This window comes from Pelecanus crispus, chromosome 13, assembly GCF_030463565.1.
Source record: "Pelecanus crispus isolate bPelCri1 chromosome 13, bPelCri1.pri, whole genome shotgun sequence".
NCBI lineage: Eukaryota > Metazoa > Chordata > Aves > Pelecaniformes > Pelecanidae > Pelecanus > Pelecanus crispus.
Genome location: NC_134655.1, coordinates 21,466,862 through 21,483,434, shown reverse-complemented (window position 1 = coordinate 21,483,434; position 16,573 = coordinate 21,466,862). Strand labels below are relative to the sequence as shown.

General features: G+C 36.4%; 1 protein-coding gene across 1 annotated transcript in view; it reads left to right on the top strand.

The window, feature by feature from the left end:
* Positions 1-742: 742 nt before the first annotated feature.
* The window catches only part of KLHL4 (kelch like family member 4), a 43,432-nt gene continuing 27,601 nt past the window's right edge, over positions 743-16,573 (top strand). The window contains exon 1 of the mRNA XM_009488358.2: positions 743-1,164. Within this exon, the coding sequence (XP_009486633.2) occupies positions 743-1,164 (422 nt within the window). The remainder of the gene's footprint in view (positions 1,165-16,573) is intronic.

The window sequence follows — 16,573 nt, the reverse complement described above, 5'->3', positions numbered from 1 at the left end:
CCCTGCAATTATATCAAGAAATCTATCTGTAGGTGAGAAAACACATACAGCTCCGCACAATGTATTCAAACGCTGCCTCTTTCCTTTAGGTAAGTGCTACCACACTGAGGCCATTTGTAGGAATTTTACACAGCAAGATAAACAAATGCAAACCCCTTAAGGAAACACATGAACTGCAGGATAGTTTCACAGCGAACCGTTACCAAAAATCTGCATAAGACGACTATAAAAAGAATTCTCCATAAATCTTCTGTGAAATGCAGCATTGCTTATTAGCAGGCTTGATGGAAAACCTCGTGAGATAGAAAGTCTTGTCACTTTATTTGTATATGCTTTCCTGCATCTTAAGTTGCAGCTCAGGATCCCTTAGGATCATGTGAGGCTAGGTTATATATTAGAGAGCTGTGCTATAGTGCTGTGAGTGTGTAAGCCTAGCAGCTGGGTAGTGTTATGGTTGCTGCTTTCCTGTGCTAAGCTGATTTACTTGTTTAAGGTCTGACCTCATCATCCTGTCAGTATGGATTCCCACCTATACAGTTAGCAGCAGCTTAGCATCGGCTTGAAGAGCTTGCAGTATATTAATCAGAAGAGAGAGGGAGAGAGCTACCGGTATTTGTTCTTTTGTTGTTTTTTCTTAAGAAGAGGAGTTGAAACACAAGAGATAACAAAGAAACCATTTCCTTTCTAAAAGAATAGGCTTTTGTCTTTTTTTTTTTTTTTTTTTTTCCCTTTCCTGAAAAAAATGTCAGTATCTGGAAAGAAAGAGTTTGATGTGAAGCAGATCCTGAGGCTCCGCTGGAGGTGGTTCAGTCACCCCTCGCAAGGCTCCACAGGCACGGGGGGCTGCCATCAGCAGGAAGGATATGAGCACAGAGGGACACCGGTTCAGAACAGGTTGAAGAACCACTCTCGGGACAGAAATGGGCTGAAGAAAAACAGCAGTCCTGTCCACCACAATATACTGGCACCCGTGCCAGGTCCAACCCCAGCGCACCACCGCTCTATTCAAACCTGGCATCAACAAAACCTCATAGAACAGCTTCGCTCAAATGAGGATATTGCCAAAACAAGCACAGAGGAAAACTGTGTCAAAGAAGATTCAAGTAAAACCACACAGGAGTTGCAGATGATCACAGAAGAAAATTCAGATGAATCTGCGGAGAGGTAGGAGTTTTAAAGTCTGCACTTAGAAAGCCATACTTCTATCCAAGTTATTCCCTAAAACTGTCTTTGTTTTTAACCAGAGTTCCTTACTGCATTAGTCTCACTTTATATATGTGCACACCCACACTCAAATGAATAGGAACACATTCACATCAAAAAAAATGAACAGGAACATTGTCATGAAATTTTGAACTTTGCTTAAGATACATCATTTCATAACTATTCCATAAAAATAAAATCTGCCAGTTTGTCAAATTTTCTCTATTACAGTTGACAGCTTTTTTTTTTTTTTTTTTTGGTCTTGATTTATTATGTTTAAGTGCAGAGTAAAAATGAGCTTTCTGCAATATTGTCCTCATTCTGACTTTATCAATGGGTGTAACTTTGACAAATGGGAACTGCTGGAGGTGCACAGTCTGTGTGGTTGCCATCGGTCTGTCAAATTTCTCACTGCTTTTTTTTTTACTGCCTTCTTGACAAGTAAAATTAACCTTCAACTAAGTGGAAAGGAAGCAACATTACTTGCTTTTTCTAAAGGTTTATATGAAATCATATTACTTTCACAGCTTGTTTAGTATACTAAGAGGCAAATACTTTCTACAAGGTCAGGTGAAAAAACATTACAGCTATGAGACCTTAAAGGTGTAAGCACAAAGGAAGAGCTATTTTTAAGATGTTAATACAGAGAAGAAAATATTAATACTAGTTACTTGATTAAGCATGCCTTTTATTTTTTTATGATTTTTTTTTCAGTCGATGTCAGTAATATTAGCTTATACAGCAACAACTTTACCCCACCTTTACCCCACTTTGGACTCAAATTATGCATTTATAATGTGATTATTTGCACCATTTGGTGAGATTGCCATCAATCTTTGGGAATAATTTAGATTTCTTACACTGTATTTAAATACAAATCTATCTGACTTGAAGCTATAGTTTCTCTCAGTAAAAACAAAGCTGACAGTTTGTGTATTTTTAGCAGCTATTATTTTTCAAGTTGTACATCTGGTGTAGGGAACATCTGCAGATTAAATAGAAAAAAAATGCATTCCAAAATGTCATTTGGAAAACAGTACTAGTAGTCAATATTTACTTCATAAAATCATTACAGAATAAAATCAGTGAGGTAGGAATATGGTAGTTCTGTATGTTTACTAGTGTACTAGTTTGCAATGTGTAAGAAGCATACTCCTACGAGTTTCGAATGACAGTACAAATTTCCAGGAGAAAAAAAAAGTAATTTTAGGCACACCTTAGAAAGAAAGTCAATTTAATTTGAAGAAAAATAAGGAACACTGAATAATTAAAATAAGATTCTGTATCAGGTGACGAAGAAGGTAAAAAAAGCATAATCAATTCATTTTGGAAGGTAATAAGCCACTGTCTTTTAAAATAAGATGTGACATTTTCTCCAGCTATATATAAACCTTCTGCTAAGACCTCATGAAGTTTTGTGCCTTCATATTCATTCAAATTTAAGTTCTTCCCTTGACCTGTTTAAATTTGCAGCTTTTAAAAAAGTTTTGGGAATGTATATATCTTATAAAGTATTGTTATACTCAAATAAGTGTATTTGCTGTAAAGTTATCAGTAAAAGGCTTTTATGCATGTTGTAGGTTAAAACCTATCTTACATACACCTTAAAAGGCTGAAGTTGTAACAAATAGTTTAGAAAGTGATTCATGACTATGAGTTTCTCTATAATTAACATTTTATTTCAAGAAAATAAGATACATCATTAGAGACAGCTTAACTAGCTCCAATTTCTTAAATATGTACCAACAGAAATCATTGCATAAATCACTGTTCTCTTCCCCTACAGTATCCAGCACAGGCCACACACGAATTAATATGCTAATTGATTGGGTAGAAAGGAAATACTGAGAAGAAGAAATAAAGAGAAGCAGCATTCTATCTGTATCTATCTGCATCTAGTTGCTGGATATACTTTCACCTCTTCAGAACAATGCCTCATCTTATACCTTTGAAATCACCCTTTTAAATTATTTTGGGCCTCCTGTTTCTTTAGAAATTCCAAATAGTCACAATCAATTGTAATCAATGGGATCTGCTCCTAATTAACACATCTGAAAAATAAGGCATTTGCAGGATCCCGAGTGCATCTTCTTACACTACTAAAGCCACTGCGTAGTGAACTGTACAATTACTGCAGCCATATGCCCTTTCACGTCCATACCTGAGGGCACCAAAGACAATCTCAAAGAAATTTGCCTTTTATTCCACAAAAGGAATCGTGTTTTCAGAGTGGTTGTCTCTAATCCAGCAAGTTTACCTCTGCCTGTAGAAGTCCCATTTTTAGCAGGACACTGCCACATGTCACTTGGACACTGAAAATAGTAGAAAAGGGTAGAAAATCAAGCCAATACCTCAATCTTGAGCAGACTATGAAAGCAACTTCTACTAGCAGCTTAGTGCTTCTACAAAAAAGCTTTGGAAACATGAAAATGATATTCTCAATTTCTTCAGAAAAACTTGAGATGTCTTTCTCTAGAAACTTCAGGACTTACCGCTTTCAGTGATACAGACATAGCACCCTGGGGTTTGATGAAATAAGGCTTGTTTATTGAGGAGGGAAGGTAAAAAAGTTCCAGACAACAGTTCCATTTTGAATATACTATCATCGGTACACTTGTTTCTGCTTTCTTCAGTCTTTTTTGGTACTCCTGTACCCAAATTAATTAGTGCAAGACCTAAAGAAACCCTTCTGACCTACAGGCTTGTTCCTACATGATATCCCATGACAAATGACAAAGTAAATGAGGGCTTAAGTGACCAAAACTCATACGTTTTGTAGCAACAGTAGCCAGTTAAGATGTGACCAACCAATAAATGCAAGATGCATAACAGATAAATACATTGCTTATTGGCACAAGGTTAAGTAAAGCCTCCCAGTGTGCCGGGGGAATCTTACGCAGTGTGGCTAAGGGAACATACTCAACAGGTATCAAACAGTCTTCTAGAAGCATCTAAAATGACAGGCCTTGACCTGTTATACGATCCTTACGGAAGTTGCATCTATAGTTTTGAAAAGAGCTGAACAGTGGACGATACACATTTCATTGACCTAGTCCGATTCCCACCAATCTACTCCTTGAATGAGGATTGGGACCTTTTCACAGGTGAAAAACAGAGAAACTAGCTAAAACCTGAATAGACACCAAGTTATTTTGTTTATTTGTATGCTGTATTTCCCACTAGAAAATATTATGCTATTGCTGAGATAGTTGGAAAGCTAAACCCACAGAGTATGGCCATGCAAATGAAGAGCAAAATCCTTCACAGATTTTAGGTTTGCCTTAAAGTGACTAGGAGCTTAAGTGAGCTCTGAAAGAATGCATGGTAAATAAACTGCGAATTACTTCTGGTTCAGAAGGCATGACTGCAGAATTTTGTGTACTTTGGCTAGTTGATGATCATCTCTGATCTTCTCTAACTGTCTGGAATCTTTTGAGGTTCAGGCTCCTCAGTCAGGGATACCTTGAAGCAGTTCCATTTCTTTCAAAGAAAGTGATCTGGCAGTGGTCCAGACACATCAACAAAAACTCACAGGATTTCATTGCTAGTTCTTGTCTGACAGTTGGCAAAAACTTTGCTCTTGTGCGCAACACATGAGCACACACTTGTGCACGCACGAACTGAAAAAGCACTAGTATCTCCTAATAAGAAGAATCCATGATACTGAATTACCTTGATTACTTCCCTTGATAAAGTTTGGACTCACAGGCATGACTGTATTGACCTTTCAATATGAGCACTATGCCTAATATTTATTAAAGTTATGCTATATTGCCACATCAATTTATGCATGCTTGCTAGGAGATACATTATGATTCTATAAGTATACTGTTGAAGACCACGTGTGCTGGTAAAGTATGAGTGTACCTCTCTTCCTAGTTGCCCAAAGGCACTTAGATTTCAATAATGAATGCAGTATCCATTCATCATTTTTCTCTTACGCATTTTTTTAATTACGTGGCTCAAAAATTGCTGACAAACTCTAGTTTGGTTGACAAACCCTAGTTTTGCTAAAGATACATGCTTTCTAATCTCCCATATGAGACAAAATACACTTCTAATTAATTTTAATAGAATCTTTTGATGCCATAATCCAAGTAGTTGGACTAATGTACATGGAAACAGATATTTGGGAGGAATATCCTCTTAACTGAGGCAATGCATTTTCTGTAGTGACTATTTATGATGTTCATTTATTTTGATAGTTCTTCTTAAGACAAGAAAACTCATCTAATTGTCTTTTTTTTTTTTTTTCTTTTTTTTTATCAGCCATATGGAAATAACTAACAGACCAATTTCCCTTACTGTCTCTGACATACACATATACACACACATATATATATACATGACTATTTTGGATATTATCCCCTATATGAGGGTTTTCCCTGGAGTTCTGTTTTTATTTCCAGTAGCAGATAACAGCATTGGCTCACATTCCAGTGTGAAATAAAGGTACCACAAGGAAAAAATACCCCTTTAATTGTTGCAGTATCCCAGAAGACACTGAACAGGTGGAAATGAATAAATCAGCATGCAGTGCCTGACCCCAATTTCTTGCACATATGATGCCATTTTTTTGGTTAGCTAATGCGGCACAGATCAAGGACACATGCTGTCGTGTTTCCTTCTGCTGAGCACTTTTTTGGGGAGAGCCATTATACTGCACATTCATCATGTCCTCTAAAGTTAGTAACAGATACTCACTGAAATGATGTCTGCTTAATTTTTCAATACAAAAGATCATTTCCAGAAAAGAAAACAGGCACTAATTTTCCTGGTGAAAATGGAACATATGAATTATTCCATGAAACCACTGGTCAGACCAGACTGAGAGGGTTTTTTGCATTAAGAGTACAGTCCTGGGTACTCAACGAAGCAGAGTCCTACCACTGATTCATGAGAATGGCTGATAATGAATGACAATGCCTAGTAAATGGAAGGACTACAATGTATCCTTTGCAGAGATGATAACAAAGCACTGCATTCAGAGTAGTAGTACATCATGACACTATTTTCCCCTCATGAGTAAGAATTCCATTTTGTACACCATCTCTGATTCCTAAGGCAAATTTTAGAAATTTTACACAGCAGCAACCTTTATTTTTAAATAAAAATATAACTGCTCCAATTTTATTTCCCCTGAACTTCCAACATTTTGATAAAAAGCTTTCAAAAATCTTAACTTTAACAAATAAAAGGTTTGCAAACGTAATAAAGAATACCGGACATCTAGTCAGACGGCATGTCAATCCTTCTATGACAAAGTTGGATCAACTATATGGTGTTTCCTTGGTTATCCATAGTACAACTGAAGCTCATTATTTCCTTCATCTTTCCCCCATAGATATAGATAGCATATTGTTCCTCTTATTCTTCTTATTCCCACACTATTCTTCTTTAATTCGTTTAAATGTTTGAAAATTGTTCTAAGTCTAAAGAGCTGCAGTTCTTGAAATCTTTTTTTCAGAAGCCCTACACTAGACAACTATGATCATTTTCATTGCTCTCCTGACTTTCTCCAGCATGTCTGTCTGTATTGTCAGATCTGGATGTGTTCTGGTTAAAGCCTGACAATTCTAGTGTAGAGAGCAGGATTACTTACATGTCATTTTGAGTAAAAATGTGTTTGAATATCCTGCTCAGTGTTTTTTTTGTCAACAACGTGGTGCTATTACTCATGCCTGGCTTGTGATTCATGTGAAACTCCTGACCCTGTACCAAAGACCTGTTCCCTAACCATCTGTACGTTTTGCAGTTGTTTCTTCCTAAATATAGCACTTTGCACAAACAAATTCCATCTTATGTTTATCACATAATGTCTCCAATTTGCTGAGTTAATATTCAGTTCTGATCCTATTTAATGTCTCTGATTTACTGATTTAATATTAAACTCTGATCCTATGCTGCAATATACTTACAACTCTTCTCAGTTTGGCATGATCTTCAATTGTAATAAAGTTCTTCTCAAAGCTTTCTCTTTATTTCCTTCTCCCTCCAAGAAATTTAGAAGATTTATGAAAAGACACAGGGGAACTTCAGTGGAAAGTTCCTTAGGAACCCAGTTTGATTTAGCTTCCTATTTATCAGTGAACCATTGACAATTACTTTGAAAGTATGATTTCAAACCAGTTTCGCACCCATTCCATAATGGTTTACTCCAAACAGTACTTCAGGTTGAACTTAGTACTATCTGATATGAGACAATGTCAAACAATATTCTCAAGTCCAAGATATAAATGACAACCATTTCCTTTCTGTTCTCCATAATGCCTATTACAACCTATTAATGAAGGACTTCAGTTTATTTTGAGATGTTATTCTTGAAAAATTCTTGCTGTTAGTCTTCTCTTTTATTCCTAAGTGCTTAGAAATTATAATTATATTACTTTTGCACTGCAGAATTCGGCAAGAAATGAGAGCTAGGAAAAGTGATTATGTTGTGGAGAATTTTGCAGTTTCTTTAATACTTAGAGCAGTTTAATATATACTTCAGCAGTGTATTTTAAAAAGATGATTTTATGCCAGTCTGCTATGGATAACCAAAACGCTTCATTGCTTCCTCAGGGACAAGCAAAAACTAATTGTCTTCTAAAGATGACCTTTAACTAAAGGTCAAAATATGAATTTGAAACCGGAGACATTTGAAATGGGTTATTTAAGATACTGTAGCTGATCTCCTCTCAGAAGTGATGCTTGAACAGCATCATGTGGCCTTTCAATGCTTTAGCGCAGTGGAAGAGCAGTTTGCAGCAGGGGAGCGAGGGTGATATTCTAGGCAATGGTGGTTGATGAACACCCCGTTGGCATCACTGAGATGCTGCATCTGCTAGTGCCAGAGATTGCTTTAGTTTTACTTACCAACTGAACAAAGGCACGTGTAGCACATGAGATAATTAGTGACATTAGCTTTTAAAGATGAATTATTACAGGCAAGGAAAAAATACCATTTAACAGTAAGAAACATTTAAGAAACTAGGACAATTCTATTCATTTCAAAACAATTTCTTTATGATTCAATTATCTTCTCATTTCTACTCCATACAGCTTGTTCTCAGCAAAGACAGCTGTTAAATTACTTTTTAGAGAGTTATCACTGTTCTTAAAATCACTTCTTAATGTCTCCAGAAAAAGTTAAGAAGATGATTAAACACATGTGACCAATGCAGAGCAGTTTTTACAGATGTACTGAGCATATGCAATTGTAAAATCAACAGGAAATCGTATGGTTGTTGAAGCATTCTTGGAAAAGGGGGAGATAGTTTGCTTGATTTGAAAGTTACAGATAGACAGCATTCTGAAAGAAATGAACAATTTATTTTCACCGTTGTTTTGTGGCTGAATTGTTTACTTCGAACTATTTGAAATACTGTATTGAGGTATTTTACTAAAATCTTTCACATTTAAAGAAATAAAGGGATTTGTTTGTTATAGTCAGACAGATAAGTTAGCCCAATATATACCAGTTTCATTTAGCTCCTTTCATTCTGCTAGAATAAAATAAAGATACTATATTTAGAGAATAAGATAAGATAAAGAATATGGCTTGTGTATGGCATACCTGTAGGTATGCAGGCTAAATGAATAAAAAAATGAAGCTGAAGTACTGTCGGGTAAGTATAGTAAATAAACTTAAAAAAAAAAATCCCTGAAACAAAGCTATAAAAAAGTTTCCTCTTCTGTGAAATCATACTCTACCTCAGTGACTCTATTGTCAGATACACTGGCACAAGAAGATCCCACACAGCTCTAACAACAAATCTCCCAGTTCACCGCCTTCCCTCCTTTTCCAAGCAAATGCTTAATAGTCAAAACTCAATTCAAAGCTAATTAAAATATATAGAACAAGACCTTAGAGCCTAGCTCTTTCCAACAATTCTGCCCATCCAATAATTATTAGCATAAAACATCTTTACTTCATTTTAGTAACTGCCAGGGTATTTCACTAAAAGTCTGTCTGCTGCTCACAGGTTATAAGAAGGGTAACTAGAAGTATCTAAAGAAACATCCTACCTTGCAGCCTTTACTTCATTTGTGGTTGAAATATATGATATGGTACCTAAATACTACAGTTTAAAAACATTTTGTCAGGGAATTGGTACTGTCTTCTCCTGCTGTGTTCTACCGTTACACCAGGCTGCCTTATTTAGAAATGAAACAGCACATGAAAAGTACATGATTAAATGTTTTCTTCAGTGATTTCTCAACTAACACCCATTTAGGCTAAACAAACATATTTATTGGAAAAGAAAGCAAAGTCTGATAGCTGGTTCTTTCTTCTCCAAAGATTTTCAAAACATACATAGCAAAACCAAAGAATCTAGATAACTTACCTGTATATTAACATTTGATTTAATCAAATTCAAGCGCTCTCAGCCAGCTTCTAACTTTTTAAACGTATGACTTAATGACTAGTTGCATTAGGATCTGAAAATCAATATCCATGGGTTCTGCCTCAGATTTGTTGCTTGCTTCTTATATAAACTCAGAGAAATCACTTAGCCTCTTGGTATCACAGTTTGCTCATGTTAAAGATAGCATTTGATACCTATTTTCCTAGGGACACACTAAGAACTGATCAGTGTTTTCAAGCTCCATAATTTGCCTACAAACTGCTACTAAAATGCAAAGTGGAAAGCATGTACTTTATCATTGATGTGTTATACTATATGGTTGCACAGATTATCTTCTCATGGCAATAATATCACAAAAATCAAAGTCTGCTACTTTAACTAGAAGTCTTCTGTTACAATTAACAGTAGATACCACCAATATACTTCTAATAAAATGTTTTAAACAGCAAATGTAAAGGGAATACATTTGATAAAGTGGACAGTGACCGTCACCATTTGCTATGCTTCAGTTTACCTGATAAATTAGAAGTCAAGAGGCAGGAAGGCATTCTGGCAAGAAATGAGCATTTTCAAAGCTTGCTCATTTTAACAGAAGTTGAGAAAATCAAGAACCTTTTTGAACTGGGCAAATATACCTCGATTTAAATGGAAATTGTGAGCAAACCACTAAGAAAGCCTAGGAGTTGGAGAAAAGCTATTTTAAGCTATTACATATGGTTTGCGTTGCTAGGGAAACCTCTTTTACAGTGTTCATTTAGCACAGATGCTCAGGAAAGCTCTGTGACTCCATGTCATACTGTTTCAGAATGCTTCAGAATGTGGAGAAATACAGATGCACATATACACACATGCAGACAAAAATATCTCTGTAATTTTATCTTAGTCATGTTCTATGTCTTTGGTGGAAGTTCTTTCCATTTCTGCCATGACCACAGTGATAAATCAAAAGCTTTGTAATTACAATGCTCTGTTTCCAGACTGAGGGTATTTATTCAAACATTACCTTCAGTTTTGATCCATTTGGGTTCACGTTTTAGACAGTCATCTATTTAGAGAGAAAGATTTGCCTTTGCCCTGTACATAGTGAAAATGCAAGGAGAAAGACCAGCTCTGGTGACACCATTTCTGGCCCACCCTTTTGACCCTAGGGCAGATGTGACTTGCCAAAACATATCATATAACCTGCTGCTTGCAGGCTTCACTGCCAGAGTGCTCTGCACTCTCCCTTTACCTCTTTAGTGCCCAGGTGGGTGACAGCCTGGCAGGCAGTCGCAGTCTGCCATGATCAGAGACACACCTGCCTCCCCGCTGAGCTGGCAGGGGGCTCAGACCCCGAGCATGCCACTGAGCATGAAAATGCATGCTGCCTTTTCTTTTCTTTTTCAGAGAGCAGCAGCTCCAGAAATCTGAAAACATAGGATTTGAGTTATTGAAAAAATAATTACTTTTCCAAATTTTGCAATATTTCAATCTCTCAGTTTTAAGAGACCTTGTTTATAATTTGGGGAACGGCATATTGTTGCTGCATACCATTATCCACTCTTGGTGCACTCTTGGATCCCACTACAAAGAGGGTGCGTTCTCACTGTCTATCCAAACAAGGTACTTAAAACTTGCATTAAAACAATTCATGAATTCAGCTATGTGAATTGTAACCACTGTGCAGGATGGACCTGCAAATACATGCAGAATCACATTTTGGGGATGTGTACATGCAGTCATATAATGGGTATATAACTAGTCTAAAGGAGTGTGCTGCAAGCTGAGGAAGAAGCTTTTGAGAGTTTTTTATTGGACCATATGGTAACTCAGGAACCAGCATTTTGAGTACTAAACTTCTAAGGCCTTGAAGTTTCCTTACAATTTAACAATGATTTGTAGTTTGAACCCTTTTCATCAAAATAAAAAAAGCCAACAGAAAATGTTTTTTTAAGAAAACATTTTTTAGAAAGCTAAAAATTAAGCCCATCTATGGATGTGCTATTGAAGGCACCCCATAATGGGCTATTAAAGGCACTTGACTTTTGTTTATTCAATCAAAAATACAAAGAATAAACCAAAAAGATACTTGCTGTTAAAGAAGAGAATAAAGATATACTCTGAACAAAAAATATGGTGTTCTACATTTTGAAATTATGTTTATAATGGGTATATATTGATCTAACCAAACATTAATAACTGTAGAACACAAACTTGCCAGTATTGCCTACTTGTGAACCATACTGTTATTTACGTATCAGAGGGTAAAGTAAGAAAAAGAAAGAGCAGGTTAGAGATTAGTAGGGTCTTAGCACCACCAAAATAGGTTTAGGGTAGGTAGGCAAGAGGCGGATTCTTGCTACAAAGTAATTTAATTGGAATAATGAAAACCATCGCTTATGTTGGACATCACAACTACAGCTTTCTGCAGAAAGTTCTCTATTTCGTCCAGTACACTGGAGAATTTTGTGCTTCTTTTCTGGGTCATGCAGTGTAATTCAAAACATATGTAAACACTGAACTATGATTGTATCAAGAGTTTTAAACCAAACATACATAAATACCTTTTAGCACGATACTTTGTAAAAAGCATTTAAAGATTGAAATGCTTGTTCTGAGTCATGATTTCATGACCGCCTCACAGAGGACAGTCACAGCAGATTGCCTCCAGTCTACCCGGCTTTTTTCAGTTTTTTACCCTTTCAGTTTACAGAAAACTACCTGTAAAGCCAGAAATTCCCTCCTACGCCACCGCTTACACCACCCACCCCCTTCTATGTGCTAGTACAGTGGCTTAGGATGGACTTTTGATCTTTCTGTCCGAGATGCTTGACCTAGCAAAATCATCCAGCAGTACAGCCAACTCAGTCTCTTGATATATCTTGTCACAGTGGATTTACAGGCAGTGTAAGACAGTTTCCTGGGAAGTCACAGCGTTGTGAGCATGCAGGAGCCAGACTGTTCAATCAGAACACAATGAAGCAGTGAGAAAAGCAGAGACAGGAAGAAGGCTGTAAGTCAGGACTAATTTTTTGCCTTAATTTGTTTTTTTTTTCATTCACTTAAAGGATCCCAAATTCATCTATAAAAGAAATTTAGAGTGGCTTGGTGTTAAAATACGCCAATGAAGTTGCTCAGCACAAAGCTCCCATGGGATGCCGCAAAGCAGTAGAGCTCACACATGCCTCTTACTTCCTCATTCAATATGTAGCTCAATTACTAGTTAGCTGTTCAAAGTTTCCTTGTGCTTTTTCATTTAGTGTTACAGTGAATTCAAACCTGAACTTAACACAGTTAGTAAAAGAACAAAGTCAGGACTGGAAGGACAGTTTGGCCTGTTCAGTGGAGCAATAAAGCTCCGATATGTTTACTAGCAAGCTATTGAGCTTTATTCTTCATCTGGAACCTGGAATTATTTCCTTATATATTTTAAACAATACATCAGGTTTATATCTCATCTTTGAATTTTCACAAGTTGTTTTCTTTTAAGTCTCTACAGTTCCTAAAACATCCTTTGTTGTTCCCCATATGTCAAGCCATTAAGTGAAAAGGCTGTTATTTCACTTCTACTGGCTACTGCTGTGACATTTCATAAATCAATTGATGGTAAAAACTACAAATTTTTACCTTTTCTAATAAGCAGCTTTCAATCATAACCATGTTTTAAAACCATTTTGGAGAATAACATAGCTGAAATGCAAAATTTCTAATTTCTAGACTCATAGCTTTCTCATCTGTTACTTTTTTATTCTATAAACTGTTGCTGAGGTCTTTTTGATTTTCCTATACCCCAAATACTCTCAAATGCAAGACCAATTTCTATTGTAGATTATTTGGAGGAAAGACTTGCAATATATCAAGGTGATCTGCACACTCATGACAAGATAGAAAGGTAAGACCCCAGCAAAAAAGGGTCCTGACCCAGAAGCAACATAAATATAGTTTCAGCTTTGCCTGTTCAATTTAATACATCAATTTTCACATTGAATTTGGAGGGAACATCAATTTTATTCAATAAAGAGGTGTTCAGCAGACAGTGTCTAGCAAAAGGTGAACAGGAAAGGCTGACCTACTCTTAAAACATTTGGTGAGCTCTCATTTGATCTTCTCACTGTTGAAAACATGGTCAGTAGGAACACAGTAAAATATGTTATGATATTGCACAAAGATTAAACAACTAATAGGAGTTTTCTGCAGTCATAAAAGAAAACTGTGTGAGAAACTGAGCAACTTCCCAAAAGAGAAGCTAAATCATAATCATTTCCAGAGAGGGGAGCATCAATGCTTTCAGGACAAACTTAAAACCTTTAAATGGTAACAGATAAGTGTTTGCATTAATCCACTTAAAGCCTTTTTACTCTCCAGCTGAAATCCTCATTAAGTATCCTATTACCTCTTTCCAGTTTTTCAAATTACCAGGAGTCATAGGATCAAAAGATCACAGGACAATTTGGGGAGGAAGGGATCTCAGGGTGTCTCTAGCCCCATCCCTGCTCAAAGGAGGGTCAGCCCAGTTTGCTCTGGGCTTTATCCAGTTGGGTCTTGAAAACCTCTAAGGGTGGAGACTACGTGACCTGGTGAATTGTCTTAAGGCATATCTTATGGTGTATTTTCACTGAAACAATCCAACAACCTAAACAATCAATTCGTTCTTCAGGAGGCAGAAAGCAAATCTAAGGAAAGATTTGTTTTTTCTCTCAAGATTAGCTATGATAGCATACTATCACATGCTTCATTTAGTTATATTACAACCTCAGCAAAAGTTGCAATATGTATTTTATTGAATAAATGTGATAAAATTGCTCTGTTATTTTTTGTAAGATCACACTATAATGGAATTTCGCCTCCCTCCAGCCTAGAATAGTGAATAGTACAGGCACTCCAGGAAAAAAGTGTCATAATAATATTATAAGCAATACTTTCTGAAGTTCATATCAGTTCCACTTGTACTTTTCAGCCTTTCTTTATTTTTCTTTTGATTTCATATATTACTTCTATTTAGATTTCATGTTTTTATTCCAATTCAATTGCAGTGAGCTGACGTTGACACAGACCCTGGCTTGCTGGAGCGGTTATCACTATTATCTGCCAGGATAAATGCAAAGTCATCAACAGCATCAAGAGTACGGGTTTTCTTAAGACATATTGTCAGAAATAGTGTTAAGTACACTTGATACTGTCAAATAAAATAGGCCTAATAGCCTATCTGTAAAGGTTGTAAAGACAATTCTATCTTACAAAGATGCTATGGACTCATGAATAGAGGTTTCATCAATAAGCGATTATTGTAAGTTGCTGTCTCAAAACCCTACTTTCCTGAGGACACATACTAGATGTTCAGTGGGCACTGATTTCTGACATTAGCAAAAATGCATATAATAATGAATTCTAAGATATTTCTCAGATATTGTAAAAGTCAAAGTCAGTGACCAAGGATAAGAGCAGGAGATAAAGCACAATAGTCTATGTAATTTATAACATTAACAATTCCTTCCAGTATATATGGGAGGGTATTCAGTGTAAGCTGTATTTGCTGACTTCAAAGCAAATCCACAATTGAGCCAGATATGAATACAGGCAGGCGAAGTTATTTTAATACCTTTCTAGACCTAGGTTTGAGTTACGTTTTCTGACACAGAAAACCAGAAGATAACAACTAGCTGGAGAATACTTTGGTATCAGGATATCTGTACCTATGAATACATAGAAATATTTGGCTATAACAGAGGGAAACGCTCTCAGGGTATAATTACACAATTAAGAAGAGGGAGGAACTGACCATAGATAAAATTATGTCACTAAAAAACCCTTATAGAATAGAAAACTTTAGTCTACCTCTGAAGTGTGCTTTCTGTCTGTGAGGCTGACAATAGCTTTATACGCATTCTCTCTCACTCTTTTCTAACAAATCTATAATTATGATAAGCTAAAAGGAAAAGTACAAGATCAAAAAGTCTGAGGATCCCAACATGAAACAATCTCAGGTCAGTAGTAAGAAGAGTCTCACCAAATAAGTAGGTGATTTTGGTTTTCATCACTTCCTTGTATCCTCTGTTAATCCTGAGCTATAAATTCAGAGAGTAATAAACATTCCCTTTCCCCTTAATTTGGAGAGAAAGAAAAATCAACAGTAGCTCTGAGACTGATCTGTTAAATACTCTTACAGGACACGTGTTTAACAGGGCACACTGGCTAAATAGGTTAAGAATCAGACTTTTTTTTTTCCATTGCAGTAGCATGCATTTCACCTTGAATAAGGTATCCAGCAGATCAGCTGAATCAGGTGAGGAGACATTTTGGAACAAGCCCATAGAATTTTACATTACTGCAGAAATGTCACGTAAAGTGAAGTGAAATACAAAGTGGTGCCTTCAGCTGAAGCGGGTATTATCACATTTTTCCATTTAAGTGAAACATAAGTCTTGTTATTGCTTAGTTAGAATCTAAACAGATAAAAGTAGAAAAGAAAAAGATGCAAAAAATGGAATGGTCATGGAAAGCACAGGAAAAGAGTCCCTTTGCCTTTGATGAAGTAGAAAAAAGAAGTGAGAGCATGTATTAAGGTATTATGGTAGTGGTTTGAGTTTTCATAAATCAAGAGGCCTTAAAAAAATCTCACAGCAGTACCCGTACCTGATTAGCTGCAAGGCCCAAAATGACAGGGGCAAGGCTAGTTGCTATTGAGACTGTTCCTCTCTGGCTTTTCAAAAGTCTGTTCACTGCAGACGGGACCACTTCACATTCATTTCTTTCTTATACTTGTATCTCCCCAGCTCCTCTTTGTTCCACTTTTGCCAACAACCGTGAAAGGGGATAGCATAAAGCAGGATTTCTTCCCAACAATCTCTCCCATCAGGAGTTTCTCTGAAAGGTGCTTAATGAAGTAAGAAACATGGACTTAATTAGTTTCATCTGGCAATAGCCGTGCTTGGATTTAAAACAAATTTTTTTGCCATTGGCTTGTATATTTTTTTTGTGTCCCCTCTAAAAATGCTGCACGCTCATGTCCAGCATTTAGTCATTACTTTTCATTGGACATT